At 43.9% G+C, this 22,795-nt stretch overlaps 1 protein-coding gene across 2 annotated transcripts in view; it reads left to right on the top strand.

Annotated features, from left to right (window-relative positions):
• The window catches only part of ttc23 (tetratricopeptide repeat domain 23), a 46,044-nt gene extending 23,539 nt beyond the window's left edge, over positions 1-22,505 (top strand). For both annotated transcript variants that reach the window (XM_068015545.1, XM_068015546.1), the window contains 6 exons: positions 743-920; positions 4,169-4,274; positions 5,531-5,658; positions 8,908-9,057; positions 16,107-16,189; positions 20,144-22,505. In XM_068015545.1, the coding sequence (XP_067871646.1) occupies positions 743-920; positions 4,169-4,274; positions 5,531-5,658; positions 8,908-9,057; positions 16,107-16,189; positions 20,144-20,270 (772 nt within the window). In that variant the 3' untranslated portion in view covers positions 20,271-22,505. The remainder of the gene's footprint in view (positions 1-742; positions 921-4,168; positions 4,275-5,530; positions 5,659-8,907; positions 9,058-16,106; positions 16,190-20,143) is intronic.
• Positions 22,506-22,795: the final 290 nt, after the last annotated feature.

Below are 22,795 nucleotides of genomic sequence, written 5' to 3'. Positions count from 1 at the left end.
TACAGGGAAACAGACAATGTATATTGTTTGTACAGTGTGTCTGCTCCCTTTTCACCACTTCACTCCTCTGCATGAAGGTGCTGATTCTTGTCGGGTTTCTGGTTCTGTAGATGCCGGCAGTCCCCCCAAGTGGGCATTCTTCACACATGAGCCTAACGAGGCAATTCAACTGTGGAGGGCATCAAGCACTACCCCAAGCTGGTCCACACCAGAGGTTGACGCACCTGCAATTTTAGGCTGGGAGCAGGAATGCTGCCTCCATGCCCAGGGAGGCTCAAGGCAACTTTAACAACTCTGTAATCTCTCCAGCTGAGATTAGTTAATTCAGTTAAATCGAATTTAATTTACAGAGATCTCACAGGCCTGTGGGGCTGGAGGCAATTACAGAGGTAGGGAAGAGCAAGGCCATGTAATATAAGATTGTACGTGCTTAGCCAAGGCAGTTTTCACTCTGAATAGACTTCAATAAATTTGGATTTATTACAACACTTGCTGAGTATGTTACAATGCAGCAGATGGGCTAATGTGCCTGTACCCACTCAGTCTCAGAATCATTGGAGAGGGTCAGCAGATTTAAATTTAAAAACAGGAGGTCGTTTGGGGTAGCTGGTTTTACATCACTCCTGATTTGTATTTCCATCGAAGCTTTGATTCGTTATCACACAGTCAAAATGACCCCCATCATGTTGGAACTGGTCTGCAATGATATTGAAACTTAATGGATTTTACTGTAATTCTCAAGGTTATACATGAAGGAGAACAGGTCAGAAGAGGCTGTGGCATGTTACGAAAAAGTGCTTCGCATAGTGAAGCTCGATAAGGGTGAAAACAGCATGGAGTGCGTCCCCATTTATCGGGACTTGGCAGCAGCAGAGCAAGCTAGAGGTGTCCATGATGTGAGCATGCAGCACCTAATGCAGGTAAGTGTTGAGCTGACAATATGGGACATTTGGACTGAGCATCCCTGGGCAAGAGCGTAATAAAAAAAAAATCAATGGAGATCCCTGCAACTCATTTCCATCCTTTAGCTCCAATTCCCTACTGCACATGGAGACTGTGTGTGAAAATCGATAGGGCTCAGATATGTTGAGATGAGTTGTGGCTCTGGGTTGTATACTCTGCTGTCAGCCAGAAGGTTCTGGGTTCGGGTGCCACTCTACAGACCTGAACACAAAAACCTAGGCTGACGCTCAGTGCAGCACTGAGGGTGTGCTGCACTGTCGGAAGTGCTGTTTTTTGTACAAAACATTAAACCAAGGTTCTGTCTGCCCTCTTAGGTGGATGTATAAAATCCCATGACACTATTTTGAAGATGATGAGGGGAGTTCCCCTTGGTGTCCTGGCAATATTTATCCCTCAACCAACATCACTAAAGCTGGTTATCTGGTCATTATCACGTTGCTGTTGTGGGAGCTTGCTGTGTGCAAATTTGCTGCCACATTTCAATATTAAAATAGTGACTACGCTTTAAAAGTACTTAATAGGCTTTAAAACACCTTGGGATGTCGAAAGGCCATGAATGGCACTATATAAATGAAATTCTTATTAAATACCTTAATACCTCTCATTCACTTTCCTTTTGAGGCTGGGAAGTCCAAATTTTTCTAATCCTATCTAATAAGTGTTTTTCGACAATGGAGATCAGCCTCTTGCTCATTTATGCATCGCCTCTAAGCATCTAATATATTTATTCATTTGCTGTGTATGTTGCACATCCCTGCTTGGGCATCACCATTCTGTGACACATGGTCCAAATTACTACATTACAACAGTGACTGCACTTCAGAAGTATGTTAATAGCTGTGAAGGGGTTTTCATGTTCAGAGAACATGAAATATAAAATATTTTTTGTTTCTTTTTTAAATCACAGTATTGCACTTCATTAAGAAAGAAAGACGTGCATTTATATAGGGCCTTTCATGACCATAGGACATCCCAAAGCGCTTCATAGCCAGGAAGTATTTTTGAAGTGGAGTTACTGTTGTAATGTAGGGAACATGGCAGCCAATTTGCGCACAGCAAGCTCCACAATCAGCAATGTAACTATGACCAGATAATCCCTCTCAGTAATGTTAATGTTGACCAGAACACCAGGGAGAACTCCCCTGCTCTTTGTAATAATGCCATGGGATTGATTACATCAGCTGAGAGGGCAGCTGGGGCGATGGTGTAATGTCTCACCTGAGAGACAGTACCTCCTACTATGCTGCACTGGATTGTCGGCCTAGGTCCTTGGAGTGGGACTTAAACCGAAAACCTTCTGAGCTCGATAGCTATACCACAGCATCACTTTGTTTGACTTTCCACGACCAGTGCCACGGGAGACCGACTGGTGGTGATCCTTTAATTTTGTGCAAAAAAAAAATGCAGTTTACTTAGTTTGTGACTTTTTTTTATTTTATGTATTGGCACCACTAATTCCCAGTATTCCTCCTTAAATGGACAAACCAAAAACACTGGCCACTCGCTTCAATAAACAAAATCTGACATCACTGCCGGCTCTTGGAATTGGATTTATATGGTCAAAATAAAAATCAACTTGAGGAAATTAATATTTGGCACATCCTCTGCAGGATTAGCAAACTGCCCAAGGAAATGTGTTGGAACGTTAAGCGATCCATCTGTCTTGCAAACTGATGAATGGAATTTCTGTCCACATACCTTGATTGGCCATCTATTTCCATTTTGCTTCTGAATGCTCGGCTTAAGTAGATTACAATAAATATTTCCATTCTATTCATCTATTCAATTAACCCTGCACACCCACTTCCATTTGAAAGCTGAATCTTTGGAACTTCTTTCATCTGAATGCATTTCCAGAGCTGTTTGAATACAATTAGAGGGAGTTCTACTCTAAGAGTATAAGCAGATTAGAACCTTTGATTTTTAAATTGATGCCTTAAATAATTTCATTTACCCATCTTTAAAATAAAGAATAGGGTACGCTTGCTTCCGTCTCGATAACACAGCATGGCGTCACAGTTTCAAAATGTCACTTTTATTAAAAGTTTGGGTGGAGCGGGAGAGGTGGAATCAAATATCTACATCTGTTGATGATTCAGCTAAATGGAACTGAGTCACACGGCCTGCAAAGTTCTTGGGCTCATTCCTTGGTCTGTGCAGAGTCAGTTGATCTAGCGAGGCAGCAGTAAGGGCTCAGTGCTCCTAGATTTGGGGAAGGGGACAAATAAGCCAGGGCTCCTTGTACCAATCAATATCCGTTGACTGCAGCTGGAATGTGTGCAGGTTGGCTTGGCTGTCATGGCCTCACAAGTGAAGAATAGTTTTCGGTAGGAAGGATGGTATCCTTGAAATTGTACCCAGCAAGGGTTGGTGCCTTCAGAAAAGGGAGTAGAAAGAAAAATTGGATTAAACATGCAGACTTTACATTGGTAATGTATTAAATTTGCTATGTATGTTGTGCCTTCCTTATTTGGGCATCAGCATTCTTTCATGTCTCCAGATGACATCTCAGGATTTATGATAAAGCTACTAGTCACACCTGCAGCTCCATACCTCTACCTCTAGATGAAGCTTCAGAAGCTGCCAATCCCCATTGGCATGTCCCCATTTACACTGAGCAAAATTCACTTTTATACTTGTCGGGAAGTGGAAGGTTGGGATTGGATGTGGCAGCAATGCGCCATGTGGTGCAATAGCCTGCTGAAACTCACTCCGGACTTTCATATAATCAAAGGGCACAATGACCAGGTTCGAGAGTACTGACTGCCAGTGCTTGCAGTAAGTCTGTACTCCTGAGTGAGTTTGCACCTTTGTGAAAGGGAGAGAGGATTGAAAATCTGGTCAACTGAGTAGAAATGCTATATCTTCATGCTGAACCTGCTTCTTGTTCAGAACTCTTGTGGAACAAGCTACTGCATTTACCCGTGCAGCCCAGCTTAATCTGCTGCATGGTTTTCTGCCCTGTTCATTGTGTGAATAAAGGCTAATGTTAGTTTAATAGTTTCAGATTTTAATACTGTTTATTTTCATAAAACACAGTCAGTGCAACATGGAGTATCATTGCTGTTATTGCATATAATTTTTAGGGGGTTGTGTTTGGACATACAATGTAGGATTTTTTCTGTTTCCTGCTCTGCAGTGCAGCATTAAGAAGATGGCAGCTCCAGCCTTGTGATATAAACATGGATCTCTTGGTGTTTTACAGGCTCATTCCATAGTGCTGATTAACGCTCCCTCTGGAGAGGAGGAGGGGCAGATAACTCTCGGTCTAGCTGAGGCCTACGCTTCAACTGGCAGAGATGAGCATCACCGTAAGTCTTTTAAAAGCACTTCTACATCAGACTGTAAGAGATTGCAGACCACAAACATTGCACTAACTTTTTTTAAGCCACCCCAGGGTGTACATCTACTCCCCTGCTGCAAGCACAATATTCCAATGCTCTCCTGGCTGACTCCCCATCTTACACTTTGTGAGCATGAGCTGATCCAAAACTCTGCTGCAATATATCCTAACTTACACCAAGTCCTGTTCACCCATCACCCCCGGTGCTCGCTGATTCACATCAGCTTCCCAGCTACTTAAAAATTCTCATCCTCGTCTTCAAATCCCATCATGGCCTCACGTCTCCTTATCTCTATAACCTCCTCCAGTCGTTACTCCTGCGATCTTTTTAATTTTTATTCATTCATGGAATGTGGGCATCGCTGGACAGGCCAGTATTTATTGCCCATCCCTAATTGCCCTTGATTGTGCATTCCTACAATTCTGGCCTCTTATGCACCCCCAAGTTCCTTCACACCACTATTGGTGCCTGTACATTCAGCTGCCTAGGCCCCAAGCTCTGGAATTCCCTCCCTAAACCCCTCCACCTGTCTACTTTTCATCCTTTATGACACACCTTGAAGCCTACCTCTTTGTCCAAGTTTTTGATCACCTGTTCTAATGCCTCCCTTGGCTCAGTGTCAATTTTCGTTGTGTCTGATTATGCTCCTGTGAAGTGCCTTGGGACATTTTAACATGTAAAGGCACTCTATAAATGTAAGTTGGTGTCTCCAATCTACCCTTGGATCCCAGGCCCCAACAGGCATGGAGTTCATTGTGTGAGCTCTCTATGGCAGTACCAGGCTGCTGCTGAAAGGACTCTACTGATATAAAGGCACGTCTACAGTTCTGTTAACACTAACATGCATTGGTTTGCAGTACAGTAAACACAATGGTTTCTCTACTTGAGTAGTGAAGTGGAAATTAAGAAATGATAATACAGGAAATGACTCTTGGGGTCAGAACTTCTACGTACCACCCCTTTCCCTGATTAATCCGTGCCCAAGCTCTCAGCTATCTCATCCCTTTGCCCCAGAGTTTCCCCATTCTAATCCCCATCCACTTTGCTATCTGTCTACCTGCCTGTTTATAAAACCTGCCTCTGTGGCCATGTCTTCAGTTACCTTCCCAAACTCTTCTCCCAGCTCATCCTTGGTGTACTCCCCCAATGTTTGTAGCAGCTTTATATTTGACAATATTTTTGGTACCTCGACTAATTGCAAAAGTTGTCTGCTCTTTTTTTAGACATAGCCGAGAAATACTACAGACAGAGTCTGCAATGTTACCAGGCAGCGATGGGACCAGAACATGCTTCATCTCTCTCAGTCCTGGATGATTACTGTCGATTTCTAATATTGACCAAAAATTATCCGGTAAGGATAAACATTCAGCCCTTTGGAATTTTTTTCAAGTTTAAACTGTTGAGTTATATTTGACTTTTTTGAGTGTAAGAAAGCAGAGAATAGGAAAAAGTTGTTCAGTCCATTAAACTTGCTCCTGTCACAGACCATATACAGTCTGCTCCATAGTAGGGTGAGGAGAGCCTCGTGTGGGGCATAAACACCAGCACCGATCAGTTGGGCCAAATGGCCTGTTTCTCTGCTGTAATCCTCTATGATTGACCCATCCATTTCTTTTCTTGACTTCTGCATAACTACTCGGGCAAGGATTTTTGAGGAACATCAGCGCCGCAAAGACGTAACTCATCTCTGTCTGTCAGCTGCACTCCGTACTGTAAGCAACGCTGGCATTTGGGGAACTGATGTCCAAAATATGGGTCTTTGGGCCATCAGTTTCAGTTTTTAATAAAAGAGCTCGACCTGTGTTTCATGCAACGGAGCCAAATGAGCCTACACAAACTGGCTTCCAACAAGTAAAAGGAAAGACAGCACATAGAGGCTGCTGTCTTTAAACAGGGACAAAATAAGTCAGTAAGTGTAAGAGTTCTTTTATTTAAACCCACACCCTGGAAACTGAAAGGGAGCATTATAACTCTGCATTTCCTAGTCGATATCAGACACTGAATTTGCAGCCTCTTTATGCGCAAGCCTAAACTTCTCAATATGAGGAGTGTGTTCTTCACGGCATCATACAAAACCGAAGGAGGCCATTTGATCCATCATGCCTGGGCTAGCTCTTCGAAAATGCTATTCAATTAGTCCCACTCCCCTGCTCTTCAGCAATAGCCCTGCAAATTCTTTTTCAAGCACATATCCAACATTGTCTTGAAAGTTATTATTGAATCGGCTTCCTCCATTCTTTCAGACAGCATATTCCAGTTCATAACAACTAGCTGCGCAAAAGAGATTCCGGTATTTAACCAGTTTCTTAAATTTGTGTACTTTGGTTACCAGCCTCTGCCACTGGATACAGTTTCTCCCTATTTACTCCATCAAAGCCTTTCAGAATTTTGAATATAATTTGTTCATAATTTTGAACGCCTCTATTAAATCTCTGCTTAACCTTCTCTGCTCTAAGGAGAACAATCCCAGCTTCTCTAGTCTCTCCAGTGAAGTCCCTTACCCCTGGTACCATTCTAGTGAATCGCCTCTGTACCCTCTCCAAGGCCATGACATCCTTCCTAAAGTGTGGTGCCCAGAATTGTCCACAATACTCCAGCGGAGGCCAAACCAGTGAATTAAAAAGTTTAGTTTAAGTATGGGCTGAATTTTACCCTTGGGCAGAAAGCAGGTCCTGACCCAGCACTTGTCAGCAGTGGGACCAGCTCGGTGATTTCACCGCAGGCTGCCTCCTACTTGGCTCCCTGCAGGCCTCCCATCCAGTTAAGGCGGGCGGGCTCCTGATGCAGGCCCAATCAGTGGGCATCAGTGAACCATCCCAGCATGGCTCCTTACTATTTTACAAGCTCCCCCCACCTCTGTTCCTGCCACCTGGAGTCAGTAAAATTCTGCCCTATCTCTCTATAAGAACAGCGATGCCATATGATTTTTTTATAACAGCTTTACCAACTTGTCCTACAACCTTCACAGATTTGTGCTTGTAAACCTCAGGTCTTTTTTTTTAAATTTGTTTGTGGGATGCGGGCGTCACTGGCTAGACCAGCATTTATTGCCCAGCCCGAATTGCCCTTGAGAAGGTGGTGGTGAGCTGCCTTCTTGAACCGTTGCAGTCCTTGGGGTATAGGTTCACACACAGTGCGTTAGAAAGGGAGTTCCAGGATTTTGACCCAGCGACAGTGAAGGAACGGCGATATAGTTCAAAGTCAGGATGGTGTGTGGCTTGGAGGGGAACTTGCAGGTGGTGGTGTTCCCATGCATCTGCTGCCCTTATCCTTTTAGGTGATAGAGGTCATGGGTTTCCTGCAACCCCTTTCCAAGGCACTTTGATAATGCCGTGAGATATTTAATTTCCACCTAAGCCAATGGAGTGGTGAGCAGGAGTTTGGCTTAACGATGTATGACATCTCTGACAGTGCTCTGCTGTACAGATTACACAGTCAAGTCCCCTAGTGGGACCTGGAGACCAGAGTGCTGCCGGCTGAGCTGAGCTGACACAATTGGCAACTAGGGTGGCCCTTCCCAATCCTGTATGTTCCTGTGCTCCCTAAAGCAATAATGACTTGCATGTATACAGCACCTTTAACTTAGTAAAAATGTTCAAGGCAGTTCACTGTAGTATTGTCAAACACAATTAGGACAGGTGGCCAGCTTGGTCACAAAAGAAGGTTTAAAGGAGCATCTTCAAGGAGGGGAGAGAGAGAGGCAGAGAGGTTTAGGGAGGGAATTCCAGAGCTCAGGGCCCAAGCAGCTGAAGGCACGGCCGCACAAGGGGCCAAGCTACAAGGAGTGCAAAGATCTCGGAGGATTGTAGAGATGGAGGTTATAGGGCTAGGAAGGGCGAAGCCATAGAGGGATTTGAAAACCGACATGAGAATCTTAAAATGGAATAAAAACAGAAAGTGCTGGAAAACTCAGCAGGTCTGGCAGCATCTGCGGAGAAAGAAGCAGAGTTAACGTTTCAGGTCAGTGACCCTTCATCAGAACTGGCAACTCGAGGAACAGCATCTCATTTACCGATTAGGCACACGACAGCCTGCCGGACTGAACATTGAGTTCAATAATTTCAGAGCATGACGGGCCCCCCTTTTTACTTTTATCTTTAGTTATTTTTAATTTTTTTTTTTGTTTGTTTTATTTTAGTTTGTTTCTACTGTGCCTACCCACTGTTTTTTTTCATGTTTGGGCTTGTGGCTGTTCAGTTTTCAGTCCATTAACACCCTATCTGTACTAATGCTTTGTCTTTCAACACACCATTAACATATTGTTTGCCTTTGCTCCATGACCTTCTGGTCAGCTTTTCTGTGACCTTGTCCTGTCAACACCTCTTTTGTCATCTCTTGCCCCACCCCTGCTTTACTTGCTTAAAATCTTTTACATTTCTTATATTTGCCAGTTCTGAAGAAGGGTCACTGACCTGAAACGTTAACTCTGCTTCTCTCTCCGCAGATGCTGCCAGACCTGCTGAGTATTTCCAGCACTTTCTGTTTTTATTTCAGATTCCCAGCATCTGCAGTATTTTGGTTTTAATCTTAAAATGGAGGTGGCGCTGAGTTATTTTTGTGTAAATTGAAGTTAACGTTGATCATTTTGTCTTTACTGCAGGCCGCTTGGAGAATACTTCAAGAATCCCTCCCAGCCAAGCTTTCTACCTTTGGAGATTTCAGCACAGAGGCAGAGGAGACATATCACCTGTTTGGAGGAATCGAATTAGCACAGGGACACCAGAAAGCAGCCTACAAAATGTTCAATAAAGTGAGTGCTGCGTGTGTGGTGGGGGGTAGCACATTAGTCAATATAATCTCTCAACCAGCACTTGAAAGCAGATAATGTTGTCATTTATCACAATGGTTAAATGTGGGATCCTGCTGTGCACGAGTTGGCTGTCATTTTTCCTGCAATACAACAGTGACCAGGCTTGAGAAAAGAAGTAATTCTTTGGCTGTGAAACTCTTTGTCAAGTCCTGTGGCTTTGAACGGTGCTGTATAAACGCAAGGTTACAAATAATTGATGTGTGGGTAATGGAATACCAGTGGTTTGTTTTGTTTCAGCGGCTGATTACCAGAACTTATTGTGTAGACTTTGCCTCCCTCGCCTCTTCAGCATTCTGTTCTGCCCTGAGGGCGATGACTGACTCATGCTTTTGTTTAGTTCCATGGATGCTTCATTGTACTTCACCCATTTGGCTGGTCTCAATGTCTCATAACAGTGAGTGTTGCCATGATGTCTGAGTGGAACTGGGGGATATCGCAGCTTTAGCCTAATGCTGTCCTCACACCTACACTTAATGCGGGGTGCAGATTTTACAATCTGAATCTTAACGATACAAGCCACAACAACAGCATTTCAACTGAAAGGGGAGAAAAAGGCTGAGAGACTGAGACAGCTCATTTACTTGGTGATGCGCACTACTGAAATACAGCTACCAGTGCTCATGCAGAACTTTTAATTATTCGAGCCAACCAGTCAGAACAGTGTATTCCTAACTAGCCAATAAACAACCAATGTGTCAATTAATCCTGTTTTGTTGCAATTGCAGCACATGTGACCGTGTCTGACCAATAACACAAATTGGAATCAATATCTGTCCCTGTACAATTGATTGTAACGATTTGTTTGAGCTGCATAACATTCAACTCGATATTTCTGCACACAAACGGGCTTTATATTTGCGCAATCAGATTTAGTTTAATGTCACGTCAGCATGAATTTGATGCACATGTTGGCTCCCTCGCTAAAAGGGAAGCATTTTATAAGATGCCTGTAATTTACTCTTTAGAAAGAGAAAACAAATTTTAACAGTGGAATAAAAGCAAAATACTGCAGTTGCTGGAAATCGGAATTAAAAACAAAGTGCTGGAAATACTCAGCAGGTCTGGCAGAATCTGTGGAGAGAGAAAGAGTTAAAGTTTCAGGTCTGTGACTCTGTTTCTCTCTCCACAGATGCTGCCAGACCTGCTGAGTATTTCCAGCACTTTCTGTTTTCATTTTAACAGGGGAAGTTTGAAATAAATGGTGATGATGCTAAAAATCTAGCATTTGTCTTTCAAGCACCTGCATAACTAACCCCCACTACAAAAATGGAGGAAGTCATACTCATTCAGTGCCAGCGTGGCTGTATGGGTAGCACTCTTGTCTCAGTCCAGTAGGCTGCAGATTCAGATCCCACTTCAGAGACGAGAGGACAGGATCTAGGCGGATATTCCCAGTACTGAGAGAGTGCTTTATCATTGGAGGGGATTTCCTTCAGTTGTTCAGTTAAACAGAAGCCAGAACTGTCAGTTCCAGATTAAAAAGGTTCCATAGCGTCACTCGAAGCAGGACAACAGATTTTCCCTGTGCCCTGGGCTAACCACCTTCCCTCAATGGAAATTTAGCAACCTCAGATTAAGTGGTTGTTCATTTTAGTTGCTGTCTGTGAGGCCTTGCTGTGTGCAAATTATGTAAGCACATTTGCCAGCATTAAAAACAGTGATTACACTTCAAAAGTTTTTCTTTCAATGTCTTTGGAATATCCTGAGGATGACATCTAATAAATGCAATGTTCTTCCTTCTGTGATCTTCCTACTCAAGTGGTCAGTTTGTAAATCACTAAGAGGATTATTTGAAGAGGCAGTTCCCAGCAAGAAATGTTTTGTCGTCTGTAATTATTGAAGTAATTGAATAGGGGCAATGTTTTGCTTTGAGCTATGATTAGAGATGGGTTCAATGGTCTGTTCCTTGTTCTTGAATTCTTAAATTCTTTTAAAACTTGTGCCACTGGAGGGAAGATCAACTTCCCTCTGTTAACCCGTCTGTCCTGATCACTTACCACAGCTGTGGTTACTCATTGGATGCAAATCTCTTTGGGACTTGCTGAAGTCATAGGGATATCTGCATAGATAAATACAGTCACTTTTTTGAGCATGGGGGATGGGGTGCAGTTTCTCTCGGGTTTTCTCCCCTTATTGCCTCCTGTCCTGACTTGTGCTGTGATGCCCTTTCACAGGCGTGGCTTGTCAGCACCTCATGCAACTGACCATTCCTACATGTAAACAACAGGCTATTTGGCCAAGTGGGCTGCGATTGCCCAAACTCCGTCCTTCTTCACCCATCACCCATACAATCACCCCCTTTCCGTTGTCCCTCAGCAGTTTGTACTGCACTTACTATGCACACACTGACACTTCGATTAGCTTTTAAACAATCTCTTTAATCTTCTGTAACAGCACCTTTTTTACAGAGGGATTTCTTTGCATGTTTCTGCTTTATTTTGGTGAAGATCAGTTAACAAGTGGCAAAGGCTGCTGCTTGTGCTGATGCTGTGTGTATCATGTAGAGCACTCTACAAGTGTCAGGGAATAAATCACAGGCCTTCTCCCTGTACTGGTTGCTAAGTATGTACCGTGGAAGATGAGCTGGGCGCAGACATACTGTGACACCTGATATGCTATTCAGCTATTTGGGATTTTGTTGCTCACCAAGACAGCAGCTGCAGGCAGGGCAATATTTACCTCTTAGTAACCTGAGTAGGTTCTCAAGATAAAAGATGCAAAATTTAATTACAATTGTGTTCGATACGAAGAACACCATATTTCTAAAATGGTCTGTTTGATGGAAAGATTTGCATTTCTATAGCACCTTTCACGACACAGTGGCGCAGTGGTTAGCACCGCAGCCTCACAGCTCCAGCGACCCGGGTTCAATTCTGGGTACTGCCTGTGTGGAGTTTGCAAGTTCTCCCTGTGTCTGCGTGGGTTTCCTCCGGGTGCTCCGGTTTCCTCCCACATGCCAAAGACTTGCAGGTTGATAGGTAAATTGGCCATTAGCAATTGCCCCTAGTATAGGTAGGTGGTAGGGAAATATAAGAACAGGTGGGGATGTGGTAGGAATATGGAATTAGTGTAGGATTAGTATAAATGGGTGGTTGATGGTCAGCACAGGCTTGGTGGGCCGAAGGGCCTGTTTCAGTGCTGTATCTCTAAACTAAACGACATCAGGGCGTCCCAAAGCACTTTACAGCCAATTAAGTAGTTTTGAAGTGTAGTCACTGTTATAATATAGGAAATGCAGCAGCCAATTTACACACAGCAAATTCCTGCAAACAGTAGTGTGATAGTGACTGGATAATTTGTTTTAGTGATGTTAGCTGGGGGATAAATATTGGCCAGGATACCGAGAATAACTCCCCGCTGCTATTACAACGGTGCCTTGGGATCATTTACATCCATTTGAAAGGGCAGATGGGCCTCAGTTCAGTGTCTCATCTGAAAGACTACGCTGCTGAAAGTACAGCGCTCCTCCAGTACTGCATTGGAGTGTCAGCCTGGATTTTGTGCTTCTGTTTCCTAACTGCCATTCGATAGCATGATGGATAAATCTTAGAAGGACATTACATAATATTGATGCTTTACACGGAGGACTTAGAATTTTACAAATCTTTTACTTTGCAACCAAGTAACAGTGCACTGTGTCAAGGATTTTTGTCTTGGATTTAAAATCCACAGCTAAAGGCAGACAAAAGTAAATAAAGAAAAGCTGTTCGCAATAGCCGATGGTGCAAGGACTAGGGGACACAGATATAAGATTTTGGGGCAAGAGGTGCGGGGGGATGTGAGGAAGAACATTTTACGCAGCGAGTGGTAATCACCTGGAACTCACTGCCTGCGAGGGTGGTGGAAGTGGAGATGATCAATGATTTCAGAAAGATATTGGATGGGCACTTGAGGGAAATAAACTTGTAGGGATAGAGCAGGGGAATGGGACTGACTGGATTGCTCTACAGAGAGCCAGCATGGACTCAATGGGCCAAATAGCCTCCTTCTGTGCTCTAATGACTCTGACTAGAGGAAACTTTCACTCTATCAGTCTGGCCTGGCTTTGCACACGTGTCCCAGTGGCGAGAGGCTAGCATCTAACCCACTGCACTACCCAGTTCCCCTCAAACAAATTTTAAACTCAATTTTTTTTCATCTTAAGGAGTTAAATGGAAGTCTGAGTGAATAGATGCCCTGGTTAAGTTGATGGAAATGTATGGATATAAAGGAATCTCTACTATGTCAAACCATTGTCTTGGTTCTAGTGATTAATGGAATTGACATTTACTTTGTAAGTTTCCACACTGGCAGAAAGAATCAGCTAAACATTGGGTCATAAATAGTATTGTAAGGAAGTTGAGTAAAGCGCAAAGACTAATTTACATTCTTGCTTCATCGCCTACAGTGCACGTTATTGTATTATCACCACTAACTTGGATTGTTGTTGACAATGACATTGATTGGAGCAAGCTATGGTTTGCATCAGAAATTACAGATATAATGGGTAAATGCTCAAATGCCAAGTGATATGTACCAGAAGGTACCAACTTCGATCAGCAAGCTGTCCTGAGCTTGGTGATTGCAGCAGCTGCAACTGTTCGGTCACTCCCATTGGCCTGCGCAGGCTTGGAAGGGTTAAAATTAGACAGTGTTCTCAGTCACCCATCCTCGCCCCCTCCCCTCCCACCCCCCCCCAACCTCCCCATCCAGCCCAATGCTGGAAAGTTTGGAGACTTGGCCGTTGGTATAGGGTAGAATCGAGTTCTGTGTGCTGCCCTCCACAGCTGATTGACACATCACCACTCACTATCCAGACTCTCGCATTAAGACAATTCTGCACCTTTGAGAGTGGCCTCACTCCTGTATTCAAATCTTTCCACGGCCTCGTCCATCCCTATCTCTAACCTCCTGCAGCCTTACAACCTTCCGAGATTCTGGCCTCTTGTGTATCCCCAATTTTTATCGCTCCACCATTGCTGGTCATAGCTTCAGCTTCCTGGGCCGCAAGCTCTCTCATTCTCTCCGTAAACCTCTCCTCCTCGCTACCTCTGCTTTAACTTCTTTTAAGAAGTTCCTTAAAACCTACCTCTTGATCAAGGATTTGGTCACCTCTCCCAATATCTCCTTTTGTGATTCGGTGTCACATTTCATTTGATTACATTCCTATGAAGCACCTTGTGATGCTTCACTACATTAAAGGCGCTATATACGTACAAGTTGTTGAGGTAAGAAAAGGGCAGGAGATTTGGGGTGGGTGGGTGGTAAAATAGGAAAAAGAAATGTGGTTTATGTAAGCCAGTAGTGTAAAGCTTTGTTTAAACATTCAACTGTAGCGATCGTGTTCAATCCAGAACACCCCTGTGTCAGGCAAGCCCCCCCGCCCCCCACCTACCAGGACTGAGGCACACATTATTTCACCACATGAGCATTAAAACTTAAAAATGGCAAACCCCTGACTGGAAGGACATTTACATAGTACTAGCAGCGCTGGAACAAAAGGGACCCAGTTGTTGCTTCCCCAATACACAGAAGAAGTGGTCAAACCAGTTTTACTCGCAAGACTAGCTGGCTAGAGTTTTTATTTTAATTTGAACTTCCAACAAAGGATTTTGAACGGAAACAAAGCCATGAGCTCATGGAGTAAAGATCTCTCCTGGAACTGAAGCAAGAATGACCTCCTGTCGTGTCTGCCTGCTTCCATCTCCTTCCCACGGAACTGAATCTTGTGAAAACACATAAAACGCAGAGAAAAGTCTTCTACGTGAACAAGGTTTACGAAGAACACTAGGCCCCGACGAAAGCAAGACTACTTACAAAAAGGACTAGACCGTGAGCTCGAAGCACCTTAACAAGATATTGCCTCAAACTGTTCCACCTTGTATTTTCCTCCTCTCTTTTTTCTGTTCCTATCTGCATGTGTATATCGCGTGCTCATGCCAGCGTGGGTGCGTCATATATCTGTAGGCGTGAACTGTATTAGAGTTTAAGTTTTAATAAAATTTCATCCTCCTTCTTTAAACCTGAGAGCCTGTGTGAATTGGCTTCTTTGTCTTATAATTGGAAAACTGTGAACAAGGATTTACAAAAAGGGGAGCTCAAAATACACTGTGTTTAATATTATACTCTGTTACAGGAAGACCAGGTGAAGATAGTAACAGATCCTAGACACATTTCTCACCTGGTCGTAACACCTGTTTTACTGAGGACACTTCACATCAGTTTAGTTCAGTTCAGAGGGGGATGTTGCTTTGGCTGTCTATCTCTGCTAAGCTAGTAGACCTTGAGCCAGGGCGGAATGGGAGCTACAATCAGCCTCTGCCTCCCTGGGCTAGAGAGGAGGGAAGCACAGGTGAGCTGTGGGCTTCCACTCCTGATTGCAATCCAGCTGGAAAATTTGTGCGTGTGTAGATGTTGGATTTGACAACAGCTGTGATATCCTCCACATTTGAATATCCTCTTGGCCCTCGCTGTCTGAACCAATACAACAACAATGACTTGCATTGGAGCATTATACAGAATTTTAATGTGGATGGAGGTTTTAGGACAGGCTTGGTCAGAGGTAGGTTTTAAGGAGCTTCTTAAAAGAGGCAGAAAGGCTTCAGGAGGGAATTCCAGAGCTCAAAGGCTAAGCAGCTGAAGTCACGGTGAAAGAAAAAGTCAGGGAATGGCAAGAGGTCAGAATTGGAGGAAGTACAGAGATCTCTGAGGGTTGCAGGGCTAGGGGAGGTTAGAGTTAGGGAGGGGGCAGTAATACCACGGAGGGACGATTAGCTGCTTAGTCTGGTTACAGGGTGTTTCTGGCCGCAGTTAGAAATAGACCCCAGCAGAAGCCGTCACCTCTGGGAGAGGAGGGGGAAAAAAACGGGAAAACAAAAACGTTTGCACAATTATGTTCAGATTTGCATTTTGCCATTCAGTTGCGAGTGGTAATTGTGCTGATCCCGTGCAACTGGTAGTTGCTGAATGCAGAGTTCTAATTAAATACTTTTAATCTCTCTCTTTGGCAGTGCCTGGGGATTCAGACCTTTCTGTATGGGTCACAGCACAAAAAGACAAGAGTGACCCAGCAAACAGTCGAACTCTTATCCAAGTAAGTGACGCCTCAATGACCATCAGATCAATGACCCAAGCTGGCTGAAGCTATTGGGAATTTTCTAGTGAACTGCTGATCTGCTTCTTTAACTATTGTCTTGCCACAGGGCCAGTAATGGTTGCAACAGGAATTTTAATGGCTCTGTCGATCGCTTGGTTGGTCTTGGCCTATAACTGAGCCCTGCAGATCAGAACATTCCATCCCAGGTCTGTGCTGAATCAGCTGCTCTCAGTCTGGCTAACAGGGCATGGCAGTGGCATGCTTTGATATCTTTGGGCTCAGGAGCCGAGCAACCAGCCGGTGTTCCTTCTCCCGATCTGCCAGTGGCTCTGGCTGGGAGTTGCATGCATTTCGGAATGATGCAAGGCAGCAGGATGGGACCCAGCTGTGGTGCCCACTTTGCGCGAGGTGATCAGAGGGAAGTCTGTTGGCTATGTATCCCATATCTCAACAGCAGTCGATGCCTTCTGGAGAGGAGTGCAGGAAGCTGGAGGGGGCAAAAATGTAAAAAGCTACGATCATTTTTCCCTGGGGGGGGTGGGGGTGAAAAGTCAAGAAAACAGTCAATTGTCAAAACAGTCATTATCAAAAAGGAGGAGGTGTTGGGTGTCTTGCAAAGCATTAAAGTAGATAAGTCCCCAGGGCCTGATGGGATCTACCCCAGAATACTGAAGGAGGCAAGGGAAGAAATTGCTGGGGCCTTGACAGAAATCTTTGCATCCTCATTGGCTACAAGTGAGGTCCCAGAGGACTGGAGAATAGCCAATGTTGTTCCTTTGTTTAAGAAGGGTAGCAAGGATAATCCAGGAAATTATAGGCCGGTGAGCCTTACGTCAGTGGTAGGGAAATTATTAGAGAGGATTCTTCAGGACAGGATTTACTCCCATTTGGAAACAAATGGACTTATTAGCGAGAGACAGCATGGTTTTGTGAAGGGGAGGTCGTGTCTCACTAACTTGATTGAGTTTTTTGAGGAAGTGACGAAGATGATTGATGAAGGAAGGGCAGTGGATGTTATCTATATGGACTTCAGTAAAGCCTTTGACAAGGTCCCTCATGGCAGACTGATACAAAAGGTGAAGTCACACGGGATCAGAGGTGAGCTGGCAAGATGGATACAGAACTGACTCGGTCATAGAAGACAGAGGGTAGCAGTGGAAGGGTGCTTTTCTGAATGGAGGGATGTGACTAGTGGTGTTCTGCAGGGATCAGTGCTGGGACCTTTGCTGTTTGTAGTATATATAAATGATTTTGAGGAAAATGTAGCTGATCTGATTAGTAAGTCTGCGGACGACACAAAGGTTGGTGGAGTTGCGGACAGTGATGAGGATTGTCAGAGGATACAGCAGGATATAGATCGGTTGGAGACTTGGGCGGAGAAATTGCAGATGGAGTTTAATCCGGACAAATGTGAGGTAATGCATTTTGGAAGATCTAATGCAGGTGGGAAGTATACAGTAAATGGCAGAACCCTTAGGAGTATTGACAGGCAGAGAGATCTGGGCGTACAGGTCCACAAGTCACTGAAAGTGGCAACGCAGGTAGAAAAGGCAGTCAAGAAGGTATACGGCATGCTTGCCTTCATCGGTCGGGGCATAGAGTATAAAAATAGGCAAGTCATGCTGCAGCTGTGCAGAACTTTAGTTAGGCCACACTTAGAATATTGCGTGCAATTCTGGTCGCCACACTACCAGAAGGATGTGGAGGCTTTGGAGAGGGTACAGAAGAGGTTTACCAGGGGTTCCGAAGAAGGGTCACTGACCCGAAACGTTAACTCTGCTTCTCTTTCTACAGATGCTGCCAGACCTGCTGAGTGAATCCAGCATTTCTTGTTTTTGTTTCAGATTTCCAGCATCCGCAGTATTTTGCTTTTATTTACCAGGATGTTGCCTGGTCTGGAGGGCATTGGCTATGAGGAGAGGTTTGATAAACTCGGATTGTTTTCACTGGAACGACGGAGGTGGAGGGGCGACATGATAGGGGTTTACAAAGTTATGAGCGGCATGGACAGAGTGGATAGTCAGAAGCTTTTTCCCAGGGTGGAAGAGTCAGTTACTAGGGGACATAGGTTTAAGGTGAGAGGGGCAAAGTTTAGGGGGGATGTGCGAGGCAAGTTCTTTACACAGAGGGTGGTGAGTGCCTGGAACTTGCTGCTGGGGGAGGTGGTGGAAGCAGGTACCATAGAGACGTTTAAGAGGCATCTTGACAAATATATGAATAGGATGGGAATAGAGGGATACGGACCCCGGAAGTGCAGAAGGTTTTAGTTTAGGCAGGCATCAAGATCGGCGCAGGCTTGGAGGGCCGAATGGCCTGTTCCTGTGCTGTACTGTTCTTTGTTTGTTCTTTGTTTGTTTGTTTGTAGATTATTGGTGACTACTGTAACTTGGCCATTGCCAGCACTCTCAACTCTTCAGTCAGAAGGTTGTGGGTTCAAGCTCCACTCCAGGACTTCAGCACATAATCCCAGCTGACACTCAATGCAGTCCTGAGGGATTGCTGCACCGTTGGATGTGCTGTTTTTAAACGAAGGCCCAATCTTCTCATTCAGCTGGACACACTGGTCCCGTCGCACTATCAAGGAAGAGCAAGAGAGTTCTCCCAAATGTTCTGACCACCGTTCCTTCCTCAGCCAACATCACAGGAAACAAAAACAGGTTTACCGATTATTCATCTCGTGTGCAGTTTGTGAGATCTTGCCGTGTGCAAATTGGCTGCTGTGTTCTCCCATATATTAATAGTGACACTTTTTTTATAAAAAGTAACTCATAAGCTGTGAAGCACTTTGCGATGTCCCCAGGACATAAAAAGAAAGATTTGCATTTATATAGTGCTTCTCACAATCTCAAGATGTCCCAAACCATTCTCAAGCCAATGAAGTAATCTCATAGTGTGGCCACTGTTGTAATGTAGGAAATATGGCAGCCAATTTACACACAGCAAGGCCCCACAATCAGCAATGTGATGATCATATAATGTTTTACTGATGTTGGCCGAAAGATAGATGTGGCCCAGAACACTGGGGAGAACTCCCCCGTTCCTCTTTGAAGTAGTGCCCTGGTATCTTTTACATCCACCTGACGGGGCCTTGGTCAAACATCTCAACAGAGAGATGGCACCTCTTATGGTGCAGCACTCCCTCCGTACTGCACTGGGAGTATCAGAATAGATTTTGTGCTTTAGCCTCTGGAGTGAGGCATTCATAAGGTAAATTCTGATATTGCCAGAAATCTGGTCAGAGATTCAGTTGATTGATTTTCGTGCAAACCTTATCATTGCTGTGTGAGCTAGCCCGAACTCCTGCTTTTCCAGATCTCTGGTGTTCTTATTCAACAGTTTATGATCAGAATTTTTCCGGGAGCTTCAGACCCGAGTAAAGTTTTCCTGGTGACCTTGGAAAATGTTTTGCTTCCAGTCAGAAATCACCTCCCTGCTGCTGGGCTCCATGCCTCCTGCCATTGTTAAAAATTCTGTAGTTTGCATCATATGATGATGAGGAAACTGTTTCAGGCTCCACATGTTGCATATGCAGATGTTACTTACTGCCACCGTGGCTCAGCTGGTAAAGGCCCTGCTTGATATGGCACTGAGTCATAGAGATAACAGGTCTGTTGACTGGTCCCAACTGGGGCACATACTTGGGGTTCTAAGGCTGGGTTTAGATTTCACAGGCTCGGAAGTCTGCCAGGGTTCCTGCTCCCAGTTACTCCTGCTGTAAGTGCAGACTGTGATGCCCCCCCCATGAGGAATAGCCTCTCCACACTCCCTCATGACGGCTTTACTTGACAGTTGTGGGAGGTTCAGCGGAATACCTCAGCATGATTCAGCACCTGCAGGAAGTGAGAAAGATGGACTGGAAAGGAATAATTCTTCCATGATGCTTTGACCCGGCTTTCTGGCTTATGTTGGGAATGTTTCATTAGAACATTTGTTATTTGTATTTTTCAACAGGTCTCCAGAGGTGGCTGTGACAGAAGGGAGGATGGGAGCAGATCACTTAAAGCAGAGACCCACATTTTGTGCTGTGGTACCAAAACACAGTATATCGGGAGGGACTAAAGCAAACATCTATGACTGACTGATGTATCCAGAATATTACCTTGGGACACCAGGATGGAGTTCAGCACCCTGGCCCACTCTTGCCTCCCTTCAAAACAACTTTGCCATTGTCTTGACCACTGGCGGCCGTGCCTTCAGCTGTTTAAGTCCTAAACTCCAGAATGTCTGCCCTAAAACACTCCACCTCTCTCTACCTGTCTGTCCTTTAAGACAATCCTAAAACCTACCTCTTTGACCAAGTTCTTAGTCACCTGTCCTCTTATCGCCTTACATCGGTATCAAATTTTCTCTGATAACACTGCTCTGAAGCACCTTTAGGACGTTTTAGTAAAGTTAAGCTGCTACATAAATGCAAGTTGTTGTTGCTAGATGCTAGAGAATTGTTACCTTTCAATTTGTTTTAGATATTTTAGCTTTGTTAATTTTGTTTGGGATTTTCCTCTTTTGCTCTCAGTTTAGGTATAACGTAGGTTTATGTCATATGCAGTTCCCATTTACATTGCCCCAACAATGTGCTTTAACCTCAGCCTTTATCATGCATCTGCTTATGAAAATTTTATGTCTACGCACAAATGTTTGCAAATCCTCATGTCCTGTTTCTTTTTCGTCCACCTTTCTATCAGTTTTTTATTTTTGTTATAAATTCCAGTGTCAGTATTGATAATGGAAACTATGTAAACTTGTCATGCTGTATTTGGACACCAGGTGATGCTCTGTTATATTTGCCTCACAAATTAGTTAAAATGCTTTGAAATGTTTTCAATTGACATTTTTTGCTCAGTTATTGAAATTTCTAACATCCCAGAATAAGAATTTAAACAAAATAAATGACTGATAATGGCTATTCCACAGCATTAAATGTATCCACTGGATTGTATTGTGCGTCTCTTAATGCTTTCATTCAAGCTTTTACGTGAACACCTCAGTCTCTCCTAAAAGCCTAACACTAAGCTGTGTAGTCCATAAAGGTCCCACATTCAGTTCCCAACTGTTGCCACGTTAGCAATGGTAGCAATTGAATTGCTACAATTTGCCCCACTGCCCGCTGGCTTCAGGAAAGGGAGACATCACCCAGAGCATCCTTTGTTGTTAATAAGTGACCCCTAATAAAAAGTGCACCCCTGAAAGGAAGCATATTCAGTAGTAATTTTATAAAGGAATTGGATTGAAAGTAAAATTTGCAGAGTTATGGCGATAGTTCTTTTAAAGAGCCAGCGTTGGCACAATGGGTTGAATATACGATCTGTTTGGACATCAGGTGAGCCTAGATCAGGCTTGGATATGGGAGCCTGATGGTACTCCCTGCCTAACACATAAAGACTGGCCACATGGACAAAGGACCAGAGGGTTGCTGGTGCCCAGTGGCCATGTATCCCAGTAAGAGTTGAGAGGAGAAGAAATTGTTTGCTTAAAAATACAGTCGACTCACTTCCTTCTACATTGAAATAACCCGCAGCCGTTGCATGCCATTAAAGCAAGGTCCCACAAACAGCAATGAGATGTATGACCAGTCAGTCTATTTCTGATTTTATTTGAAGGGGAACATGCTGCCCTAATGCCCTACTCTTCTTCCAGTAATGCTGTAGGACCTTGTGCATCCACCAGAGCAGGCAGTTATGACCTTCAACAATGCACCGTATTCTCAGTATTACACTGAGGTGTCAGTCTAGATTGTGTGGAGAGCATGTCCACCCTAGAGTCAAGATTTAAAAGGAGGGGAGAAAACAAAAGCGTTTGATGTGTGTTTAAGCAAACCACCCAGCATCTCTGACTAAAGCTCCTTTCCTCATGGAGCTGGAGCTTCCTTAACATTTACTTTGAAGGGGTATTTCTAACTGAGTTGGGAAGGCGTGAAAGCCATAGGATCGAATGCAGCACTGGTTCAACATCCTGCCTAACTTTACTCTCCGTGGAGCCACCGCCTCCAGAGTAACAATATTGTATTGCAGTGTAACACATGGTGTAAAATCAGCTTTCCACCCAATCCTGTGGGATTCCTGATGGAGCAATTGGGTTGAAATTGTCCCATCAGTGTCTCAGACCGATTACTGCATAGCAGATCGAGCACCCAGAAAGGCAGTGGGGCTCTTAAAGTGCTTGCAAGAGATTCAAACATGGTTTATTCCGAATATTCCCTCCTTTACTGTTTGGATCATTGATGAGGATGGTGTTTATGATGTGCAGCAGATTTCGATGACAAAAATATGTTGCTTTCAATCACTTTTTTTACATTTGCTAAAATTTATTATGTGTATGAGCTCAAAATAAAAGCTGAAGATTTGTGTTAAAAGAAATATGAACCAGCTTTCCATTGTGGTCAGATGTGCTTGTTTTATGCAGAAAGCCTCATGTTGGAATTCAGATAGTTATTGAAGACAAGACCAGTCAGTGGCAGACTGTTGACGAATGGTAGTTGATGAAATGTAAGCAAAGTGTTGAATATTAATTCTCTACACATTGCTAATCGTTTTATTGCAGACTTGTACTTCTCATTTAAAAGTTTAACTTAGATGCCAAATAATTTACACTGAATGAAGTAATGGA

This window comes from Heterodontus francisci, chromosome 35 (assembly GCF_036365525.1).
Source record: "Heterodontus francisci isolate sHetFra1 chromosome 35, sHetFra1.hap1, whole genome shotgun sequence".
Classification (NCBI taxonomy): Eukaryota; Metazoa; Chordata; class Chondrichthyes; order Heterodontiformes; family Heterodontidae; genus Heterodontus; species Heterodontus francisci.
This window is presented reverse-complemented; position numbering and strand designations above follow the sequence as displayed.